This window comes from Nicotiana tabacum, chromosome 22 (assembly GCF_000715075.1).
Source record: "Nicotiana tabacum cultivar K326 chromosome 22, ASM71507v2, whole genome shotgun sequence".
NCBI classification, from domain to species: domain Eukaryota; kingdom Viridiplantae; phylum Streptophyta; class Magnoliopsida; order Solanales; family Solanaceae; genus Nicotiana; species Nicotiana tabacum.
In genome coordinates this window covers 138,204,662-138,229,558 of record NC_134101.1, presented here as the reverse complement: position 1 = coordinate 138,229,558, position 24,897 = coordinate 138,204,662, and the positions used below count along the sequence as shown (strand labels likewise).

At 36.8% G+C, this 24,897-nt stretch overlaps 3 protein-coding genes across 5 annotated transcripts; 1 reads left to right on the top strand and 2 right to left on the bottom strand.

The window, feature by feature from the left end:
• The first annotated feature begins 173 nt into the window (after positions 1-173).
• On the top strand, positions 174-4,364 carry LOC107790574 (uncharacterized). Its single transcript, XM_016612518.2, has 2 exons — positions 174-3,527; positions 3,764-4,364. The coding sequence occupies exons 1-2, from the start codon at positions 230-232 to the stop codon at positions 4,126-4,128; spliced, it is 3,663 nt and encodes a 1,220-aa protein (XP_016468004.1). The 5' UTR covers positions 174-229; the 3' UTR covers positions 4,129-4,364.
• Positions 4,365-4,664: 300 nt separating this feature from the next.
• LOC107817758 (cellulose synthase A catalytic subunit 4 [UDP-forming]-like) lies at positions 4,665-13,096 on the bottom strand. 2 transcript variants are annotated; one of them, XM_075243053.1, is made up of 11 exons: positions 12,940-13,096; positions 12,624-12,852; positions 12,230-12,336; positions 9,037-9,109; positions 8,780-8,939; positions 7,526-8,138; positions 6,971-7,234; positions 6,654-6,866; positions 6,056-6,574; positions 5,594-5,944; positions 4,665-5,505 (listed from the first exon to the last, which is right to left on the bottom strand). In XM_075243053.1, the coding sequence occupies exons 1-11, from the start codon at positions 12,991-12,993 to the stop codon at positions 4,924-4,926; spliced, it is 3,165 nt and encodes a 1,054-aa protein (XP_075099154.1). In that variant the 5' UTR covers positions 12,994-13,096; the 3' UTR covers positions 4,665-4,923. The 2 variants fall into 2 exon arrangements, with proteins under 2 accessions (XP_075099154.1, XP_075099155.1); XM_075243054.1 differs by having other exon boundaries at positions 12,624-12,849; positions 12,940-13,091.
• A 1,517-nt stretch (positions 13,097-14,613) lies between these two features.
• Positions 14,614-24,152, bottom strand: LOC107817759 (protein PHOSPHATE STARVATION RESPONSE 1). Of its 2 annotated transcripts, none has more exons than XM_016643624.2 (8): positions 23,615-24,152; positions 20,930-21,620; positions 20,591-20,801; positions 20,434-20,510; positions 20,296-20,335; positions 19,142-19,199; positions 15,869-15,938; positions 14,614-15,339 (listed from the first exon to the last, which is right to left on the bottom strand). In XM_016643624.2, the coding sequence occupies exons 2-8, from the start codon at positions 21,533-21,535 to the stop codon at positions 15,022-15,024; spliced, it is 1,380 nt and encodes a 459-aa protein (XP_016499110.2). In that variant the 5' UTR covers positions 21,536-21,620; positions 23,615-24,152; the 3' UTR covers positions 14,614-15,021. The 2 variants fall into 2 exon arrangements, with proteins under 2 accessions (XP_016499110.2, XP_075100627.1); XM_075244526.1 differs by having other exon boundaries at positions 23,713-23,853.
• Positions 24,153-24,897: the final 745 nt, after the last annotated feature.

Here is a 24,897-nt window from a genome sequence, read left to right as displayed (position 1 = left end):
GGTGGAATATGATATTGGCAAGATTATTTATTAATGAGTTGAAACCGTGTTATTGTGACATCTTGTATTGGACCATTAAGCCTTGTACCTTTCAACTACATCTTTAATTTGGATATGATTGTTTTTCCACTAATTTTACTATCCCTTTTTGTCGTCCACTTATATATGACAACCCTTTTGAAGTAAAAGCTCAAAAATGTTGTATTCTTCTTGAAACCAAGTATTAGACATGACAACATTTCATAGTACCTTTGTTTACATTCTACATGTGCTACTTCTTTGTTCACTTCCATTAAATATCACATCTTCAGCAAGAACTGAAGCTGAAGCTCTAATCAAATGGAAGAGTAACTTATCTCCTATTTCTTTTTTGGATTCTTGGTCCATTTCCAATCTCAGAAACTTGTGTAATTGGACAGCTATTGTTTGCAATACTGGTGGAACACTTTCTGAGATCAATCTTTCTGATGCAACCCTCTCTGGCTCTCTTGATCAGCTTGATTTTACTTCATTCCTGAACCTCACTCGTTTTAATCTCAATGGCAATAACTTCAGTGGATCGATACCTTCGAATATTGGCAATGTCTCTATGCTCACTTTCTTGGACCTGAGTAACAATATCTTGGAAGGTGTCATACCAGAAGAGATTGGGAAGTTAACACAACTTGAATATCTCAGTTTTTATAACAACAATTTAAATGGTGTTATTCCCTATCAAATTAGCAATCTTCAGAAGGTAAGGTACTTGGATCTTGGATCAAATTACTTAGAAACTCCTGATTGGTCTAAATTGAGGAATATGCCTCTGTTGGCACATCTGAGCTTTGGTTACAATGAATTGAGGTTAGAATTCCCTGAATTTGTACTCCGTTGCCATAATCTGACTTACCTCGATATATCTTTAAACCATTTGAATGGTTCAATCCCAGAAACAGTATTCACCAACTTAGACAAGCTTGAGTACCTTAATCTTTCATCCAATTCATTTGAAGGTTTATTGTCACCAAATTTTACCAAGTTGTCCAAGTTAAAAGAACTTCGGATTGGTCTTAACATGTTTTCTGGCCTAATTCCTGATGAAATTGGTTTGATCACTAGTCTTGAAGTTGTTGTACTTTTCAACAATTCATTTCTAGGAAATATTCCATCTTCTATAGGAAGACTCACAAATCTTCAACAACTAGACCTTCGAAAGAATCGTTTGAATTCAACCATTCCTTCTGAGCTTGGCCTGTGTACTAACCTCACCGTCTTGGCTTTAGCAGAGAATTTCTTGCAAGGACCATTGCCTCCATCTTTCTCTTCTCTGACCAAGTTATCTGATTTGGGGTTGTCTTCTAATATTCTTTCTGGTGAGATCTCAACATATTTCATCACCAATTGGACTGAGCTGACATCTTTGCAGCTTCAAAACAATTCCTTTACTGGGAATATTCCATCTGAAATCAGTCAGTTGAAAAGCCTCAAATATCTTTTCCTCTTTCATAACAATTTCACTGGTCCCATTCCCTCTGAGATTGGAGACTTGCAAAACTTGTTGGAGCTAGATTTCTCTGACAACCAGCTTTCAGGAACAATACCTCCATCCATTGGAAACTTAACCAATCTAACAACGTTGCATCTTTTTCGCAATGTTCTCAGTGGAACCATTCCTCCTGAGATTGGGAAATTGACATCTCTTCAGATCCTTGATATCAATACCAACCGACTTAGTGGTGAGCTGCCGGACATCATTTCTGACCTCAGCAGTCTGAACCTTTTTTTTGTATATAGTAATAATATCTCGGGCAGTGTTCCTGAGGATTTTGGAAAAAAAAGTCCTCAATTGTCCAGTGTCAGCTTTTCAAATAACAGCTTCAGTGGTGAACTGCCTCCTGGATTATGTAGCCAGTTTGCTCTTGAGGAGTTGACAATAAATGGCAACAAATTCAGTGGAAAGTTACCAGATTGCTTGAAGAATTGCACAGAGCTAAAAAGAATAAGGCTTGAAGGCAACAACTTATCTGGTAATCTTGCAGAGGCATTTGGCGTGCACCCGAATCTTGATTTCCTTTCTCTCATTGACAACCAATTTTCAGGTGAACTCTCACCTGAATGGGGGAAATGTGAAAAACTCACAAGTCTAAGAATGGATGGAAACAAAATTTCTGGTGTGATCCCAGCTGAGCTAGGGAATCTGAGGGAGCTGCGCGTGTTAACTTTGGAAGGAAATGAATTGACCGGTGAAATTCCTTCTGAACTGGCAAAGTTAGGCCAGCTCTACAATCTCAGCTTGAGCAAAAACAATCTTACAGGAGGCATCCCTCAGTCTGTTGGAAATTTAACTAAGCTCCAGTATCTTGACTTGTCAACAAACAAGTTAAGTGGTAACATACCGGTAGATGTTGGGAAGTGCGAGAGACTTTTGAGCTTGAATCTTGGCAACAACTCATTATCAGGTGGTATTCCCTCTGAACTTGGAAATTTGATGGGGTTGAGTATTCTTTTGGACCTCAGTGGCAATTCGCTATCGGGAACAATCCCACAAAACTTGGCCAAGCTTACCTCATTGGAGGATCTCAACCTCTCACATAACAACCTCTCAGGTAGAATTCCTCCGTCATTATCTCGCATGGTCAGTCTTCAGGAAATGGACTTTTCCTACAACGAGTTTTCAGGACCAATTCCAACCGATGGAGTATTTCAAGGAGCGGCTGCTAGATCTTTTCTTGGAAACTCTGGTTTGTGTGGAAATGTAGAAGGATTATCCTCGTGTAATTTGGCTACCCCGGATGAGAAGTCCAGAAACAAGAATCAAAAGGTTCTTATTGGGGTACTTGTACCGGTGGCCTGCCTCATACTTTTGGCAATCATTTTTGTTGCATGCCTTGTATCTCGAAGGAAGGCTAAGCAATACGATGAGGAGATCAAAGCCAGCCAGATGTATGAGAATTCAGAGTCTCTCATTTGGGAAAGAGAAGGGAAGTTTACATTTGGTGACATTGTGAAAGCTACTGAAGATTTCAATGAGAAAAACTGCATTGGAAGAGGAGGCTTTGGAAGTGTTTATAGAGCAATTTTGCCATCTGGGCAGGTTGTTGCAGTCAAAAGACTCAACATGTCAGACTCAAGTGACATTCCTTTAACAAGTCGTCGAAGCTTTGAGAATGAGATTAGAACTTTGACAGAGGTGAGACACAGGAATATAATCAAGCTCTTTGGTTACTGTTCCAAGAATGGGTGCATGTACTTGGTTTATGAGTATATAGAAAAAGGTAGCCTCGGGAAAGTTCTGTATGACAGTGAGATGGTAACGGAACTGGGGTGGGGCACAAGAGTGAAAATTGTGCAAGGAATAGCACATGCACTTGCTTACTTGCACCATGACTGCTCCCCACCCATCGTGCACCGTGATGTATCGCTGAATAACATCTTGCTTGAGTCAGAGTTCGAGCCACGACTCTCTGACTTTGGCACAGCAAAGCTGCTAGCTTCAGAATCATCAAATTGGACCTCAGTTGCTGGTTCTTATGGCTACATGGCACCAGGTATTTTACTCATTAGCTAATGCATCCATATATATATCTGTTGGTTTTTTCAGTATGTTCATTGGAAGAATGCAGGCAGACACTCACTTTTAAACCCTTGCAATTCCTTATTAGGTATTCTGATTTTAGTGTCCCTGATGCAGCTAATTTTCTGCTAAACAGGCTTGTGATAGTTGATATTCTTGTTTTAGCAAAGAAGAATGTTTCACTAACATCTTGTGTTTCTTGTTGTGCAGAGCTTGCATTTACCATGCGCGTTACAGAAAAATGTGATGTTTATAGTTTTGGAGTTGTGGCTATGGAGATTATGATGGGAAGGCATCCAGGGGAGCTTTTAACCTCATTATCAGCAGCAACAACTTTATCATCGGAAATTCTTTTGAAGGATGTTCTTGACCAAAGACTTCAACCGCCCACTGGCCACTTGGCAGAAGCAGTGGTTTTTGTTATCACGATTGCCTTTGCATGCACACGTACCACTCCTGAGTCACGACCAACCATGCGTTCTGTAGCACAAGAATTATCTGCTCAGACTTTGCCTTACCTTCCACAGCCATTGGGGTCAATAGAAGTGAGCAAACTAACAAGTTTCCAGAAATAGCAGAAAGTATGAGATGACAAGCCTGAGGTATAGGTGTGAAAAATGTACAGGCTGCAGCAGAGTTCTAGTGTTAGTGTCTATATAGTTTCAATGATGAAACATTGGGGCTGGCCGAATTATTACGTTGTGGGTGCACTTTTCTCTAGAGAGAAAGAAATAATATCATCCTGTTGAGCATGATACTCAGATCTCAAAGTCTTATAATCCTAATTATATTGATATCTTTACTTCCAACAACAACTATGCCTCAATCATTAGCTAGTTGGAGTCGACTATATGAATCCTCACTTCTTCATTTAGGCTCGATCATATCATCATCATACCCAATAAGACAAAAAGGGGGGGAAAAGTTAAATCTACATAAAAATAATAGTAATAATAATATTAGAAGTTCTCTAAGTGATATCTTAACTTCCAGCAGGAACAAATAATAAAACAAAAGAAACCACAAAATCCTGCTGAGGTTGGTAGTACACTAGATTTCCATGTGATTTTATAACAATTTCTCCAAAGGAAATGACTAGGTGTATGAAATATGAGCTTGAATACAGCCTCACAGAGATGAAAATTGAGGTGTAAGTCATTAAAGATTATAGGAGAAGATGCTTAGCATCTTAAAAATCTGATATACATGGACAAGTTTGGATGCTACAGAGTGCCCTTCTCCTTTTCCTAGTCTTCACTTTATTGCTAGGCAAATCACTAGCAGAAAGATACAATGTGTCGCTTGCAATCAAAATAGCTACCTAACAAAAATTGGCAAAGAATACATCACACATATACCAGGCATGGTATTTAGCATTCCACTCCACACTGCTTGAGTATAGGGCCCTTCTGTTTTGGTAGGAAAGGGTCTATTCTGACCCAAACCAGTGAGAAGATTGAAGCAAGAAGAATTGACCATAGGACCACAATGGTGGGAGTCCTATTCTGCCTGCCCATCAATCCCTTTAGGAAAGGATAGAGATGGACAATAACCCAAAAGGCGAAGAATAACTTTCCGAAGAGAGGACCCCATGAACCATAACCATTGTTGATGGCATCTGAAACACCAGCCACAACACCAACCATATTCAAGATGATCAGAGTGGTTGGTGGGATGAGGAGTGTGGTCCATTTGAAGAGGTAAAGCTCCCCAAACTCAGTGTCCTCAGCTGCTTTTGCTGTTACGGTGAAATTTGTGTCTACACCAGCAAGAACTTTAAGAAGGCCTTGGAAAACTGCAAACAAATGTGCTGAAACACCTCCAATGACCCAAAATTGCTCGTTACGCCACCAGGCCTCAATGCTTACTCCACTCCATCGCAGCTCGAGTACGCTTGTGACTATGATGGAGAGGAAGAGAGCCATGAACCAAATGCTTGCAAAGTTATTAAGCTGCAAAAAGAAACATGATCTTTGACTTAGAAAATTAAAATCAATCTTCAACATATTGTTGAACCAGATGACTTAAAAGTTCGCTTACTGTTGGGACGATAAATTTTCCAGTGAGAAGGCATACAGCTGGAAGGGTGCAGTAAGCTAGAAGAGCAATGGAAGTGAAAGGGTAAACAATGGTGTTAATGTAAGCTAGCCTTTCCAACAATTTGAGTTTACCACCCCAGGCATACCAAAGGGGACAATGACGACTCATGAAGATTTCGACAGAACCAAGAGCCCATCTCAGGACTTGGTGCAATCTATCTGATAGATTGATGGGAGCTGATCCCTTAAAAGCTGCTCTTTTTGGACAGCAATAAACTGATCTCCATCCTCTGCAGTGCATCTTGAATCCAGTCAAAATGTCCTCTGTGACAGAACCATAAATCCACCCAATCTGTCAAGAAAATAAGAAAGAAAAGCAATTAGTAGAAGCTAGTGAAGCGACCATCAAACCAATTAGTAGAAGCTAGCGAAGCGACCATTGATAACTCATTATGATTCTAACCTCTTTGCCCCACTCAGTTTTCTCTTCATACCCACAGCTAATAACATGAATGGCTTCTTTTATGAGTGTTGTTGGATTTGTCCCTTCAGGAAGCCCACCATCTTCCATGAGTGTGGAAGCTATGAAAACTGGGGACTGCCCAAATCGTTTCTCAAAGTTCTTTTGGGACATAAGAGATGATTTCTCAAGCTCATCATATCCTTCAAGTCCTTCTTCAATTTCCTCAAGATCAAAGACAGGTCCAGATGGCTTCCTAGTGTAGTTCTTTCCATTCATTGTTCTCTTTTTCTTGCTATATAGCCCAAGTAAGGACTTGATGCTCTTCTTCTTGGACCTGGACTTGGGCTTTCTTGAACCACCACAACAGCAGCAGCACCAACTAGGCCAGCAATCACATGTCATCTTTGGCCGCTTCTCTGAAACAGGTGGATCATAGCCGTATAATGCCGGCCTGTTGAAAACACAACCTGTTCCAACATATACTGGCCCTTGAATGCCATCCAGGCCTTTCATGTTGATCTGTCGCCATGAAGAAAAAGAACTCATTAAATACTGAGAATAAACCCTTTGCTAACCACATTGCTGCGTTTAAACTTACATCAAAGAAGACAACATTACGGTTGGCATATCGATCATGGCGATCAATACCATCAAATCTCTGGGGAAATTGGACATAACAGAGCTTCTTTCCAATTTGTGGGTCCATTAAAAAGCACATGGCTTCTCTAACTGCCTTGCTGTTGTTAAGGTAGTGATCACAATCCAAGTTCAACATAAATGGTGCATTCGTCAGCACTGCAGAGACTCGAACCTATTTAGAAAAAACAGAATCAATTACATATAACATGCCGAAGAAGACTTAAAAGAATGTCAAGGAAGGCCAGCCAGAAATTAATACTAGTACGAATTACTAACCAAAGCATTCATGGCACCAGCTTTCTTGTTGTGTTGATAGCCTGGTCGTTTCTCACGGGAAACATAGACAAGGCGCGGTAGCTCTTTTCCTTCAACGTCAAGTGCACCTTCACTACCAAGATAAACTTGAATCATACCAGGATGGTCTCTGGTATTGTTACCAGGCCATGGAGTTCCGTCTTGCATTACCCATCCTTCTTCTGGTTTTTTCTGAGCCTTTGCCACTAATGCATTAATTCTTACCTTGAATTCTTCATATTCTCTCTGCCACAAGATAATGACTTTTCAATTTGCAGCAAATATGATTTAGCCAAAGAAACTTAAACCCCTGACAAGTGATACTCCTTCTATCCGAATTTATATGACACTTTCCATTATGGGACGTCGGAAAATGTTTGACACGATTCCATTTCTACAACTTTCACAATAAACTATTTGAATAGGATTCTCTTTTAAACTAACTTTTTAACGATGTAATTCAAATTAACTATTTAGACAACACGTCTACTCCGATAAAGCCATATAAAATGAGACAAATGAAGTACTAATAGATACCTTCATGGCTCTGCGGTCCTTGACGAAGGTAGGCTGAACTTTATCTTTCAAGTAATCAATCTTTTCATTGAAGTAGAAATCAGGTGCTCGAGGCTCTACGTTATATTTCTTACAAAATGGCACCCATCTCCTTGCGAATTCCGCCGTTTCTGCTAATGCATCAAACAGCAGCATTGATGCACCATCATCTGATACATAACAGCTGACCTTCTCAACAGGGTAATCAACAGCCAAGATCGACAAAACTGTGTTTGCAGTGATAATAGGAGGCTCCTTAAGGGGATCAACTGTGCTCACAAACACATCCACTGGAGCTAAACGATTCGGCTCGCCTTCACGCTCAAACCTCAATGCCAAGCGATCAAGGTAAGTTTCACGGTTTATGGGTGACCATTTGGGGAACTGATCAAGTATCCATGATAGACCAAACCATATTTCACATATTACAGAGATAATCCATAATGGATAAGCATCATTGGCTGGCGTTAAGATCCGGAAATGGAAGAAGAATCCAAGAATTACAAGCCTGAGTACAATGACTATGCGATATGGACTAATTAGGCTTGATGGAAGTGGAACTTTTCGCCAGAGTGGTTGCCGAGCTTCAGCCAAACTGTTTGAAAATCATTGAAATGGTTAAAACATTGAAATCTTTGCAAGTTTTATATGCTTAATGCTTGATCTGTTTCAATTCATAAATACTCCTTTCATGTTGGACCATTGTAGTATTTGACCCAATTTGTTAGTAATATTACATATACAACTTCAACAATTAGCAAGACTTCAAATTCATGCAACTATTCAAACTTTAAGAATGTAATGTCTTCATTACCAATAACTTCTCAACTTGGTTTTGGGCACCTATTAAGACAACCATTTATTATCACCATTATATGGGGTACTTGACTAAATTAACTTTATCTCTTCCTTAAATGAGTAATTGAATGATTATATGCCTACTTGGAGTAGTAAGGGTGGAATTAGAAAGAAAAAAAACTTAATGCATTCTTGATTTTCTAATGTAACAAATGTTTTAAACCAAGTTCGTTTGTTAAAGTAAGAGATAAAAAGGGTCGGAGGAAGTAATATTATCTTCCACTATTACTAATACAATACATAGGTCAAATAACAACAACAACAACCATAACAAACCTGGTATAATCCCACATATTGGGGTCTGTGGAAGGTAGTGTGTACGCAGACCTTGTGAAGGCAGAGGGAGAGAAATAAATTGGAGAAAAAGAAAAGACTTACAGATAGTCATCATCTTCATCAGCTTGATCATTTCCACCATCACCCAATTTGCTTACTAGACCTCTCTTTTCTTGCCTGTTCTTCCATTTCTCAACTCTTTCCTTCCATTCTGCGTCACCATAAGTTTCTTTCTGCTCATCTTCCAAATCTTTGCCTGCCACTGTAATTTTTCCATTGAGAAGAAAGTCACATTGACATGCTCCAATAAATAATAAAGTGCAACAGTTACTTATTTGGATGAGAATAGATTGATTTACCGCTTCCAGTAACGGATTGATTATAAGCAGCGCCATTTGCGTTGTGATGCTGTTGATTATAGTCTCCATTCTCCTGCCAACATACAAACACTTGATTTCATTTCATTTCTAATATTGTATGGAGTTAGAGGTTGCAAATGGACAGATTAGGTCACATTTGAGCGGGTGAAATTCAAAAATAGTCACATTTACAAGTGACAATTGAAAAATAGTAACAGTTTCAAAAGCAATCGAAATTTAGCCACTTTTTACGTAAAGATAAATCTGAATGAAAATACTGTTCAAAATCCGAAAAATATTCTAGCAATATATAGTGAACTTCCAGCATAATATAGTGGAGTTACAGCATAATATATTGTACTTCCAACATAATATACTAGAGTTCCAGCATAATATACTAGTCAAGCATAATATGCTGGAAGTTCATATATATGTGCTTCAATTTCCAGTATATTATGCTGGAACTTTCCGTGTATTGTAGTTCCAGCCAGAGGCGGATTTAGGATTTTTAGTATATGAGTGCACTACTAAAAAAGAGAAAAAAATGTATTAAGTGGGAATTGATCCCTCTTCCTTTTGATAAATAACTCAACTTTCAACCAAGTGCAACATTCAACTTTCTTGGAGCATGGGTGCCAACACTTAATAATATACCAATTTTAAAAAATATGTACATAAAATATTTAATTTTGAAGAAAGACCATGGGTTCACGTGCCCCACATTTTACCCTATGAATCCCCCTGGTTCCAGCATAATATGCTGGAAGTTCATACACAGTCAATCTCCAGTATATTATGTTGGAACTTTTCGTGTTGCAGCAAAATAGTGGCTATTTTTCAATGACTTTACAAACGCCAACTATTTTTCAATTAACAGTCCGAAAACTGGCTAGCCCGTGCTATTTTTACCAAATGAGTGGATCAAATACACTATATAAAACTATATTACTCTCCCTACTCAAGTTTTACTATAATTACATTTTATATACTCAATTACCATTTATGTACATTTTAAGAGAATTAATGATAATAATTAGTGTCCTAAAATTACTCTAACATATCTTCCACTCCCCCACATTTCTCTCTCCACATCTCATCCCTCTCCCTCAAGTAAAGGAAAAGAGAGCAGCAATTCCACCATTGACAGTCATTAAAAAGCTTTGAAGCTTTGAATTCGAATTTGGGTTTTCAAAAATCATTTTTTTGTTTGAATTGGATGTTGTTGCAAAGAATTGAGAATTCTCTCTACGTCTCTCTCTATCTCTCAATCCCTAATTTCAATAATATAAAATAAAGGAAAAGAGAGCAGCAATTCCACCACTGACAGCCATTAAAAAGCTTTGAAGCTTTGAATTCGAATTTGGGTTTTCAAAAATCATTTTTTGTTTGGATTGGGTATTGTTGCAAATAATTGGGAATATGATTTGGAGTTTATATCTCAATTTTGAGGGGTTTTGGTGAAGATTAGACTTGGTTTTGGCTGAATTTCAGAGTAAAACTCGAAGAAAAAGAAGAAGAAGAAGACGACATGACATATTGTATACTGCAGAAATTGTAGTAAAATTGTAGAAAAATTATATTCTGTTGTTTATATATTTTTATTTTGTTTATTTAACTATTGTATGAAAGTTGAACAACATTGTATAAAAATTATACTTAAGTTGTATGATATTATAGTTGTATATAATTGAGTAGAAATAATGTATGAAATTGTAGATAAGTTGTATAATATATAATTAGTTGTATGAAATTTATTTTTACTATGACAAAAGACATATTTGTATAAAATATGTATTTAAGTTGTATGTTATTAATTGTATTTAACTGGGTAAAAATAATGTGTGAAAATTATAGATAAATTGTATAATATATAATTAGTTGTATGAAATTTATTTTTAAGGTGGATTGTATATATTTTGATCGAAGTTGTAGATAAGTATTAAAATTTTAAAACTTACAGAAGCTTGATCCAAGTTGTTAGAAAGCATCCTGATGGAAGGTGAAATTGAAATTTACAGAATTCTAACCAAAAAATATAACTTTCGTCGCAGACAAGAAGAAAAAACAAAGGAAATTAATCAACACTTGAAGAAATAGTTATTTAGGTTATTGTTTAGTTTTTTTTTTTTTTTTTTTTTATGATTTTACATTTACGATATTATCATGCCGCTAGCATATGTGGAATATATGTAATACTTACAGTTATTTAGCAATCAGTTCATGAACAAATAAGTTTACTGAAATGTGAGGATTTATCATGAAACTAAGTTTACGATTGTTGAAAAATATGGAAAGAGAAGAGGAGAAAAAAAAAAGGAAAAGGGTGGAACTAAATCCCTTAATTGAAGACACTAATAATAGATTGAGAGTCTTTTAAGGTAGAATGTATATATTTTGTAAATAAAACTTGTGTAGGTAGGGTAATTTACTAAACATGAACATTTAGGATAATACAGTTTTCAATAGTGTATAGGAATGAAAAAATTCCTTATATCAATAAACGGTTCATAACCCCAAGTCACTCAAAATTTGTTGGGTCTTTTTGGATGGGTCCAATAACGGGTCATAATCCAAGTCCCCTAACAATACATCATCCAACATTCCCTAATTTTTCCTGTTTTGCTTTTTTGAGAAAAAAAAAGAAGGTGCAAGCTCATTCATTTTTTTCAAGTATTAACTTAGTTCTTCCAAATTTACATAATTCCTACTCTCTAAACTTGATTTTGTATGTTTAGGCTGCATGTTGACCAATAGAAGTATTCCCTCCGTTCCAGTGAACCTATTTCCTTTTTAGTCCGTTCCAAAAAGAATGACCCATTTCTAAATTTGAAAATAATTTAGCTTAAACTTCCAATTCTACCCTTAGTGAGAAGATTTTATAATCACAAAAATACTATGTGCCCCTTTTTAACTTGTTTAGGACCACAAATTTCAAAAGTCTTCATTTTTTTTAAACTCTGTGTCCGGTCAAACAGATTCACATAAGTTGGAACGGAAGGAGTGTAGTTTATACGACTTGACCTGATTTTAATGGATCATTTCGAATTCAATTCAGAAGGTAATAATTCAATTCGTTTAAACTTGGACGAGAGTTAGACACATACATAAAGGACAATGTTGTGTTTCATTTAACTAAGAAAAGAGAAAAAAGAATAGGTTGGTGATTTGTTGAAATGAATAAGTATTAACTAACCGAGTGGTGGTGGTTGGGAGAAGTATGATGATTCTTGATCTGAAATTCTTGGTCAAAATCATCATGATCAAAGTCATCTTCATCATCACCTGCAACTCTAGGACAACCTAAACCACATTGCAGAATACAGCTATTGTAAGGTACAGATCATTTCAAGATCAAATGCATCATATATATGAAACAGGTTTTGATGGCCATGCATGCATGCATGCACATATTAATTACATGTAATTACCTTATAAGTGAACTAATCGTGTAAATATTTTTACGCAGTCATTACATAAAAAGAAAAACAAATTAAACTCATAACTTAACCTGATGATAGAGCGGTAAAACTAAATCTATACTTGGGTGCACGTAAGATTTTGAAAGAATAAAAGTGAGAGGCATGCACCTTTATGACGCTTATAGCGAGAATGACAGTGAGGGCAAGACTGATTGCCTTCACTCCTCTCATACTCATAACATGGCCTGCAAACTGGGAATCCACACTCACTACAAGCAACAAACGCGTCCCCGTTTTCCTTCACTCCAATCTCGTCTCCACAAATCTTGCATATTTTCTTCAAAGAAGACATCCGAGCTTCTGACTGATCTCTGGTTTCTGCTGGCTGAGGTCGCTGCTGATATAAAAATGATCTAAATCGTGTTAGAAACCAAAAGAAAATGAGTAGTAGTATATTTTAAGAAGAAATAATTAAGAATATTACATCATCCCCAGTGTGGAAAACATGAAGTTCACTGCGAGAATGAGAACCAGCCATTGTGTTAAATGCCACTAAGGCAAATTGGGGGAATGAGCAATGAAAGGGAATGAGTAGAAGAGAGTATATTAAGGAGAAAAAATGTTCTACTTTTTGGTGGGAGGTTCAGATTTCTCACCAACTGATAGTTGAAGGGTCATTGGTTTGATTAGAAGAGACGTTACTTGGAACTAGGGACAGCTTGACGCTTGCTTCTTCTACATGCTATTTCTCTACACATGCAGACTCATTTTTTAAAAATTTCTTTTTAATTTGTTCTCGATATTTTTTATCCTAATAAGATGGTAGTAGTGATCATAAAATTGTTCTTTTTTAAAGTATTCTCTATTTATGCGGAGTACTAATTAGATGGTAGTAGTGTATGATGAATGGTTAGGCTGTACATAGCTTTGACACAAAGGTATCCAACCATTTATATCTGGATATTTAGGGAGTACTAGTAATTTGTATTTAAATATCAGTGTAATTTTACTTGTAAAAGTCTTTCTCTTGCTTTTGTATTTGTGCTAGATCATGATCTGAACCAGTTGCACATACACCTAAGTGCATTGTAATGGGTCATTTACCATATTTTACAGGTTGCGAATAACATGTTTGCGATATAAAGTTACTTATAAGTGATTTTTAAATATCCTGATAGTAAAATCTTTTTAACATTGTCAAGTGTATATTAGTTAAATTCAATTTGTTGCAAAGGTTTTTTTCACTTTTAGTCCGCATCAAAAATCATATACAATCGATAGCCGAAAAAGTGTATAAAACTTATGTACTATAACTTTTGTAATGTATATATACAAAAAAATATATACATTTATTCGACTATTATTTTGAGAGCAACTACATAGTGTCACTTTTCCTTTAAGTAACGCCAGACTACTGCTAATGCTTATCATTAAAACTTGTAAAAATAGCACGGTCTAGCCAGTTTTCGGACTGGTCATTCAAAAATAGCCAACGTTTATCAAGTCAATAAAAAATAGCCACTATTTTGCTGCAATAGAGACCGGTCCAGCATAATATACTGGAGTTCGGTGCACCTGTATATGAACTTCCAGCATATTATGCTGGAACTCCAACACACAGAAAGTTCCAGCATAATATACTGAAGATTCGAGCACTTGTATATGAACTTCCAGCATATTATACTGGACCGGTATACTTTGCTGGAACTCCAGTATATTATGCTGGAGTTCTAGTGTACTTATGTTGGAGTTCAAGTATACTTATGCTGGAACTCCAGCATAATATACTGGCGTATTTTCCGAGTTTTGAACAGTGTTTTCGCTCAGATTTATCTTTATATGAAAAGTGGCTAAATTTCGATTACTTTTGAAACTGGGATATTTTTGAACGACCACTTGTAAATCTGACTATTTTTGAATTTGTCCCTTAAAACTTACATGTAATTAACTGATCTGATTTTGTAAATGTTTTATCAGTAGTATCAGTCAGAGAATTTAAAACTGTTGTTATATGATTAAGTTGCTTCGCAATAGCTGCAATCTTTTCGAAAGTCCCTTTCAATTTTTAGGAAAAATACTCACTACTCTGGAATTCCTAAGCCTGCTTCAACATGATAAAACCATTATCTTTAACAAAGACTACATAATGCGACTGATGAGAATCCAAGCAATAAGAACTACTTCCATTCCTGATACATACACTGTAACCGGACAACTCAAACGACCTACATTAATTTTCAAATGATGGGGGGAAGAATCTTGGTACCTCAAACCTTACTGAACAAGAAATAGACATCAGGAGGACCACCAGTTCCTCGTTCTACCTTTGGTAGCTCTAGACTCTAGAATGACACATATTGACAAATCTAACATCAAAAGTTCGATATTTCTTTATGATCTGTGTCAAATGAGAGGATACACCATGGTTCATCGAAGTATTGCCATGAAAAGAACACCATGGCATTTTTAGCTCCTTCGCGAGCCAAACCTTGTTCTACTCAAGAATTTGATGTTCCAAGCATCAAAATATAACTATCCTACCAAAGGTTTTGTGACCTAGGGAGGCTTATTCATCCAATTTAGAGCGCTTTGAAGGTGGTGAATCAAATGTGCTGGTTATATTTGTCTCAGGCTCTCCAACTTCTTTTTCCCGCTTTTTCTGCTTCTCATCAACCTCTTTAGAAATATCAACCTGCGACACTCCAGGATCATTTTTGCAGGAGGAACTTTGAACGGCATCTGACAATTGTGCAAAGGCATCATCTGCTGTGGATGATGAGCCTTTAGCCAAGTCCACGCCAGGCATTGACTTGCACTGCTTCTCAAACATCTCCTGGAGGTATCGCCCTTGTTCTTCTATACGCAGCTGCAGATTTCTTTGAATCTGCAAAAGGACATGACAACCATAAGTGCACATAACATCATAAATAACGCACATGCATCTTTAGCTACCACAAGACCATCAAATAATAGACCGGACGAGTTGGCTATTCATATTATCAATGAACGCTATTCTATTACCTATGATAGAGAGGATTCGTATCCCAGTACTGAACTATGAGGAACTCAAGATTTACTTTTTTTAAAAACAACAAAAATGAGGCACTCAAGATTGACTGCTTATATCTCAATAGTCTTCCACAAGGAGGAAGAGAAACCTAAGGGAATTGCTTGCATCATAAATTAAACAGAACATACAAAAGGAGAAACTATGACTTGCGCTTCTCCTTATTTTCAGAACTGTTTATCACGATTGGAAGATCAGAAAGGCCACAAGCAACCAACTAAAACATCACAGGCAGACAGACATTCTCCTCATGTGACAGATACAGTTCCTTGTTGAATGTAAGCAATGACCACCAATCAAAGTATCAAACTGTAAGTACTTTTTACTTCAAAGCAAGAAATCATACCTCAAGCTGTTCATGCAGACGCTTCTGAACTTCCATCTGTAGTCGCAATGCTTCTGTTATCTCAATTCCCCTGTATCGCAGCCAACACATCATATTTGAATGAAAACCATTGCATAAGAATACACGACAATAAGATATAACGGGAAACTCAAAATTACATAAATAAAGCCCTTAAAGGTACCACCCATTCTTTGTATTCAGAGAACCATTATTGCCAGCGTCACATAATAAATGCACAAAAGTCTTACAGCTATCCGGCCTCAGTCACAGAACCCACAATTTAACTATTTGAATCTCTTCCTTTTCTGCACCTTGTCCTTCAACTTGTTTCTCCCTCTCCCTCGCTCCATCTCTCTCCCTCTCTTCCTCTCCCAAGCACCACGTTAAAGCCAGTGGTGCACTCATGGTCTCAAAATCCTGGATCCGCCTCTGCTTCTACTAAACATCACCCAGTATTATTGTCAGCCTTTTCCTTTTCAGAATTAGCATAAACATATGCCATACCAAGCAGCTATCCGGCCTCAGTCACAAAACCCTCAATTTAACTATTTGAATCTCTTCCTTTTCTGCACCTTGTCCTTCAACTTGTTTCTCCCTTTCCCTCGCTCCCTCTCGCTCTCCATCTCTCTCTCCCTCTCCCTCTCCCTCTCCCTCTCCCTCTCCCTCTCCCTCTCCCTCTCCCTCTCTCTTTATTGGGGGAACAAATACATCCTTCTACTCAGGGGCGGATCCACCCTATAAATTTGGGTTCCGGTGAACCCATGGTCTTCCGGCAAATTAATTTTTTCATGTATATAATTTACATAAATGGTCTAATATAATTCTTAGGAACCCATGCACTACAAGGATAAGTGGTGCACCGGCTAGATGGTTGTTTTACTTATCCAAGGACAAAGGATCGATTCCTCTTGGACTATCTCATTCTACAGTTTTCTTTTTTTTTTTTTTAATCTTTAATTTTTTCTCGTCCTACAGTGTTTTATTCCCCCGAATACCAATTTATGGCAACCTCAATCACATCTCTCAAGTAATTTTCTATTTACCCTTTTTGCTTCTAAGTTTTTAATTGCTTTAACCTCAAAGAATTTTGAATTGTTAGTATAGTTTCTTAAGGAATATTTTAGTTTATTTTTGTAAGTAATTTACATATAAAGAATTAGTCATATGTTAAGATTTTTGGAATATTTTTTGTGCTTCTTTTTGCACTAAAATTTTCACAAGTTTCAAATTTTACAGTATTAAATTGTCATTAGCATTTTATTTCCCCTCTTTGTTTTGAATTTTGATGGTTAGAACTGAGTTGTTTAAGAAGTGTATAAATTATCTCTTTAAATAATATTTAAAATTGATAATAAGTCATAAAATACTAAAAGTTCTCACATCAATTGACATTATGAATCAAATTATTTTTTGACACTATTTACAAGCACCACGTTAAAGCCAGTGGTGCACTCATGGTCTCAAAATCCTGGATCCGCCTCTGCTTCTACTAAACATCACCCAGTATTATTGTCAGCCTTTTCCTTTTCAGAATTAGCATAAACATATGCCATACCAAGAAAATTCCTTGTTTCTAATAACATGTTTATATAAGTAAGTGTTCGTGGTGTAACAATCCACGATAATAAAATTATTTTGTCCCAACATATTTTTGTTTGGGTTTTTCTTTATACTATATTTTCAATCCCCGGGCATATGCGGAAATGGTACTCTCAACGAAGTCCATTATACAGTTACTTCTAATGAATGAATTATACTCCTGATTCATGGAGAAGTAGAAATTGCTCTCATTAAATATGTGCAAGAGAATTTCAAATCTTCAGATATCAACTCAATTTTACCCTCCAGAAAAATTTGTCAATTTGGGCTTTCCACCAGTCAATCTTAATGTAAAAGTTTCTACCGTAATTATTTGAATATTTTCAAATGAAGATTTTTACAAGTTGTTGAATTTTCAGTTTGTAATCTCTAAATAATGTATTGGATGATATTTTATCCATGTCCTGTTTACTTCAGATATTGTTGGCTTGATCTATGAAAGGTGAAACAAGATGATTAAATTGGGAATGAGCATATATATGATAAATACTTTACCTCCAAATCACATTCCTACCCCACCCCTGATATCATGAAAGCTAAATCAGATAGTTGAGAAATAGAACCTAAGCATCAATATGATGCATAATGAAAGGGGACATACCACATGCTAAGGTTATGTAAATGCATTTCAGAGACTCTGCATGCAGCATCCACATTGGGAAGCCCCATTTGAGGATGAAGCAAGGTAGAAAAGGGGGGGGGGGGGGCACCATTCCATGTTAATGTTCTAACTTCTCCAGCAGTAATTGTTTCTTAAAACTGCCCTGTGATTGCAAATGATGAAGATAATGCTGGTAATAGTCAGTCACTTCTTTCGTAAATTAGAGGACAAACAAGCAATCCAAATTGACCAGGTAAAGGATGCCCCCAAAAAGTGGATAAATCAAGTATGTACTTGATATTGATGTTAACGTTTGTTTTGGTCCAAGGATTGTAAAATAACTTGGCCCAATGCCAACGAAAATGACACAACGTGCGTCCCTCTAATAACAACCAAACCTACAAGCCTATACCCAACCTAACACATATTAAACCAAATCCACAATGTAGAAAAGATTAAAACACCAAAATCTAGATCTGAACCAATAACCCAAACTTAAGATCCAGAGCCTGAGATTTCAAGCACCAAAACCAGACATCCCAAGTCCAAAAAAAAAACCTTCAGTCTAATGCATTAATCACAAGGCCAAGCCCAAAAGGAAACCATTTTCCATGACAAACAGTCGGCTCATCGAAGAAGACAGTGACATCACTAGTTTATCCAAGAAACTTATTGTATTGTAGTACCCCTAAAAGTAGCTCCTTTGCTTTGTAAACAATATGGAAAGAGAAGAAAAGTGTTCGAAAAAGTAGAGAATAACCACGTAAAAGTTAGTATAATGTTTTTGTTTTTAGAATACTTTTAAAGCACATATGATAGTAGTCCCTCGTAGAGAATAATATTCTTTTGTAAGAGCCTCTACCACTCTCCACATCTTGTATATCAGGATTCTCGTTATATGAATAAATTAATACTTCATAAAAGATATATCGTTGAAGGTTTTTCTTATGCATAGAATAACAAAGTGACATAGAATGATATGCATTCAAAGGATGCATTTACCTATCAAACAATATTTCAAAGGATGTAAATAGCTGATTAATAGAGCTCTGGACAGGAACTTGGCAACTTACGTTTTTAAGTCCAGAGATGACAAATCATCAATTGAAGAATGTTTCTTCTCTGAAGACTCTGCAATGAGATCAAAGAAAAGGTCGTCAGCAAGCAAAATCATCAGAAGACAAGAACGGATGGAGAAACTTATTAAGCACAACCTGGAAATAAGAAATGACAAGAGATACACAGGATATTTAGCAATGAAATAATTATGCTGATTAACCATTAATTTGAAGAGCCAATGACTCATGTAAAGAAAGACAGCTTGACTTTTTTTTACAAAACATTATCAAGTTCATAATACTCTTTTATCCTAAAATATTTGTCACTATTTCCTGTCTGGGATGTCCAACGTAGTGTCGCACTTCCGAATAAGATTTTTTTCATTCAAAAACTAGCCTTCACCACAATATGTCCTTATAAGACAGGTTTTAGTTCAAGTGGGTAAATATAAGGAAAAATGTGGCTACTTTTTAAAATGAGTGAAAAAGCAAAAGAATGACCGGAAAAAAAACGATGGATGGAGTAGTACTCTGATATGGGAGGTTATTTTTTGACTGAGAAAGAATTGTAAGAATCTGATTTAGATGTATCCATATTTAGAAATGCTGGTGTAATGCTTCTTTTGCTAATGACATTGATGTATGCTGGAGCTTTTGGAATCCAGTAGACTGTTTTGTGCTGGTGCAGTATCAGTTTGTTATGTTCTTCTTTACTTATCGGAAAAAAGGGATAGGAGTAAAGACGAAAATAAGGCATGCAGTGTAAGTTTGAAAGAAAAGATTTGGCTAAGGAGAGAGAGAGAGAGAGAGAGAGAGAGAGAGAGAGAGAGAGAGAGAGAGAGAGGGAGGGAGGGAGGGAGGGAAAAACACACATAAGAAAAGAGTTTTTTAAACGAGTGAAACAAGGCTACGAGAAGTATACAAAACAAAAGAAAAGTATGATTTCGGAAATCGTGTGCAAAATTTTTGGTTTCCCTTAAGTAGTCCCAACACTCTGTATAGTTTCCGCTGCTATAACTTTCCCACTACATTATCTCATTCAGTTCTTAACATATCTCAAACAATTCCCAACCCAAGCATGGCAAAAATACCACGCATAAGAAGATCTCAAACAGAGCACAAGTCCAATTCCTGGGACAGACACAAAACAATGAGAAATTTTTACATACCCTCTGATGCTTCTGGTTTATATCTAGCTGTTCGATATTTCTGCATTTCAGTAAAAAAAAGTTCATATTCATCAGTAAGGAAAAACAACAGGTACATCTCAAAAGGGAACTAGTTTGAGGACAAGAGGTTGCACAAACCTGCAAGTGGCTTTTTACATGATAGATGGTCAAACCTTCAACTTTCATCAATTTTAGCACACCTTTGGGAGTAGCTCCTGCAGTTCAAGTAAAATCCTGAGTCAGACAACAGTGTAATACTAAAAATTGATTTATGATGCACAACAAGAGAACTCACTTTCACTTCCACCAAGCTTGTTGACTGCTTCCACAAAGGCTTCATGAAGTTCTGGTGTCCAACGCATGCGTTGCTTTGTTGCAGCACCACTTGCAGGGGATGATGCAGGAGCAATAGCTGAATTTTCTACAGCCACAGCTGGGATTTGCTGTGATGTTTGGACTTGCTGCATTGGGAAATTTGAATGTTGTTTTTCCTCCTGATCTTGCATCTTTGATCACACAACAAACAAAATAAGAATGGGTCTCCTTTTGTTCTTTCATCATCAATAAGAAAAGTAAGAAGAAGAAAAGTAAATGAATGAGGATTAAAATTCAGAAAAATATAGCTGACTTTCACCTCTGTCTCGGCAAGGCTTGTATCAGCCATGATCTCGTTCCAATTAGAAGTCAGAGCATCTTCCTCATTGATTACGAGGTCCGCCCATTCCTGCCAATCACTTTGTTTATTGCTACAAGCTAGCTGACTATTCTGGACAGGAGTATTCATCGAATAGTCAAGGAAATCAGGCAATGGATCTATACACCAGGGTTCATTGTTTTCGTTCAAATATTGGCTAGATGCTGTGGATTGAAGAACTCCAGAATGAGGTAATAGGATTGATGTCTCACTATTTGTTGACTGAGAAATGAAAGGTGCAGGTCCTGAGTGACTTTCTTGGGGTGGAACAGATGAGAAATGAAGATCCGCCGAGAATCCTGATGATGATGAAAACATAAGACCAACAGCCCCACTGTTGGAAGGCAAATGAGAAACAAAAGTTCCAGGATGTTGCTTGAGTTCCTTTTCCGTCGAAGCCTGCTGCAAGTCTGGCAACAAAGGATACTTCTCTCCTAGGACTGTTGGAAGCATAGGGAAAGAAGAAGAAAGTGCCCCTGATGCACCACAATTACTGAGTTGACTTGCAACCACACTTTGAACAGACACGGCGGGACGTGCTTCCATTTGAACTTTGTGCAGGAATACGGCACACTGCTATATTCACCTCAAATAATGTCTTTTTAATTTCTTAGTCACCTGCGGCCAGATCCTGCATCACCGGCAGGACATCAGATTCAAAACCCCAAGAACCTCAAAGCCAATACGATGCATACATTGCATTTAGGATTATTAAGCACCCACGGTGCTCATAACTGGACACAAAATTTGAAAGAATAAAAAAGAAGTAACTATATTAAAGATTAAGTGGTTAGCAACATCAATAGGCAGTAGCATGGATTATTATGAATGAAAACAACAAGGGTACTACAGCTGAAAAGGAATATACAAGATAAACTTAGAGTCTTGACATATTAAGGATAATTTAGATGGTCAAGCATAGTTTTGTCAATGGAGAAAATTCAGTAAACAGTGCAAGATAGGTACATGCTAAAACCCAACACATGAAAGTCATATTTCAAAATATGACAGCTAACTTACAACCAAGCGCTCGATGATGCAGGACACTGGCACTGCCAAGTAGAACATATGGTACATCTGGAATCTTTTTTGTGACCATAGTAATTCTATGTAATTTAACACTACTATTGCAACCTTGCCAACCAAAGAAACTCATCACAGTCACAATCTTATGTTGTAGCAATGTTGAATAAAATAAAGCGGAATTGCATCATTGCAGCTCCTACACATGGAAGTATTATGCATTTTCACACTTATCCACATTAGAAATCCCAACAGGATTATTTCATTGATGAGTCAAACAAGAAGAATTATGATTTCTGCCATGAATTCAGAATGAAAGGCATTATGTTGACATCAAGGCTTTCATTCTCTCGCATCTATAGTAAGGATTCAACCATGCAAGAACAAAGTTATGAGAGTCGAGATTACTGGCAAAAAAATCAAGTAATTTAGCACAAAACATGAGCATAGCTTGTGTTAGAAGAAAAAGGCTCGTATGCCTTTGGTTTCAATCCAAAAAATGAATGACTTAAGTGAGACAGTAACAAACTAATGTAGCACTGAGTTGGACAATGTTGAACAGCTGCGTAGCACCGTCACGTCCGGATAAGAGATGAGTAAATTTCCAAATGCAAGAAGAACCCACTTGCTAATTAAACCCTGTCTATAAAGGACTAACCTCCTAACAATCAAAGAATGAGACTAACCTCCTAACAATCAAAGAATGAGACTAACCTCCTATCTTCATCTTTTTCTTTTGCTCTGACTAGAATTGATCATGTCAAGCTAATTTAGCACTAGAAATACGCTATAACCTAAAGCGCCCGCCTTTATCTAAGTACCCCAACCAGATAAACTGAATGCAGAGCTGTAAGAAGTCCAGACTTAGAGTCAATATTGAAGCTTTGTATTCCCAACCAATTTAATCTAAACAAAAACAGGCAACTCGATCAATTAACTATGCCTCAAGCTATTAGTTAGAATGGGCTATATGTATGAATCCTCTAATATTCATTTTGCTTTACTCAGACTTATTTCATTCTAATATTGGTGAATAAGACAAATTAGGGGTTCTTTAATTTCTAAAATTAGAGTTTCTCTAAAATCTCGCACTTATTCCTAGTTGCTAATGAGATGAAAAAATACCCCGAGGGAACTCCTGACCTCATGCAAGTTCTCTATCAACTAAGTTAATTTCAACTAGTTGATATGCCTATATGAAACCTTTGTTTTTTTCCCTATTTGTTCTTAGCTCAGACCGTTTAATTCTGAGAGATAATAGGTTATTCGAGACAATTTCTCCCCCACCCCCACCGCCCCACAAGAGAATTCCAATTAGAGTTACTACTCAGATAATCAAAAAAAATTAAAAGATAAATTTACAGTCATGAAGCCATGCAAACATAAAAATCACTCCTTTAGGATTATCCACACGGGAAAAGATTTAATATAATCACCAGATTATCATCAACCACAAACACACAAAATAATTTTAAGAAATTACAATAAAGAAGGAAGCTAAAAATCAAGATAAGCCATTTCACATACGAATAACTCAAATTAAAGAAAAATATCAAAATTATTGAAGTAGTAGAAGAAGAAAAGGGTATAACGAATGATTACCTAAAAAAGCAAAAAAGTAATCAATTGAGAATCAAAAAGCTCCATGATTAATCGGAGGCAGACGCCAATCATAGAGCTCATAAACGTATATCAATCACCTGTATACTGTACGCATAAATCCTGTGGTGTAGATTAAATCGTAGGTGCGGATTTTGGGGAGGTTTCATCACCGGCGGAATTGATCGGTGAGCGTTGATTTTGGTTGGCTGGCTGCGAATTTTGTATTCTAGTCTACAGTGCTAGTTGCAGAGATTGTTGTCGTGGAGAGGTGATTTAGACGCGCTTGAGAAGAGCGCGTAGACAGTGGGGAATATGAGGAGATGTTGGTGACTCTCATGTGACGGGTCCCACTTTTGATAAACGCGTGCCCATTGGTTTGTGAGGTGACTGCCTCGTGCGGTGCACGTGTGGTTAAAATCTCCCTTTCGTTATTTGGGATTTTAATAATCATTTTATTTCTTAGAAAAGGATTTTAATAATTGTGAGGTCTTTGAGTGGGTTAAAAGGCCAATTCGGAAGGCCTAAAATGAATCATTTTGAAGGCTTCTTTTTTCTTCACTTGCTCAAGTATGAGTGGTTCCGGGGAATCTTGGGACACATGTCAATCACTGAACGGATATTCAATTCAATTTTTTTTTTTTGAGGTACGAGTTGGAAAAATTAATTAGAGGGTGTTTGTGTGGGCTTAAGCATTTTATTGGCTTAATTTGGTGTTTGCTCAACATCTAAGTACTTTTAAGTCCAGGTGTTTTAAGCCAAAACAAGCTAAAAGTCATAAGTTAGTCACCCCAAACTTGTTCTTTTTAGCTTAACAGCTTTTTTCGTTTGACCAAAAAACTTACTTTACTATCCCTTCAATTATTTTATAAACCCCAAAATACCCTCGTTAAAACCCTATCTACGACTCTTTTCTTTTCCCAGTCAATCTTGATGTTTTCTTTCTGCAATCTTTCTCCAGAGAACGTAACTTTCCTTCCTACGCTGCAATCTCTCAATCCCTCATCTCTCACTCGAGCTCACAATCTCTTCCTCGTTTGGAGATAAAAGTCTACATGCAGTAAAGAAACTTGGAGGTTGAGTTGCTTGGTAGACAACGTTGTTAATCAATTTAAGATAAGGTCCTCTCTTTTACTTTGGTTTTATTTCGTTTTAAGATCATTATTGATTTACTAACCAAACAATTATGTCCCTTCTTTTTTCTTTTATTATTTGAAGAAAGTTTAATATGAATGGTTGAAGCAATTTAACGTTGCATGGATGAATAGTTGCAATGTTTATGGTAT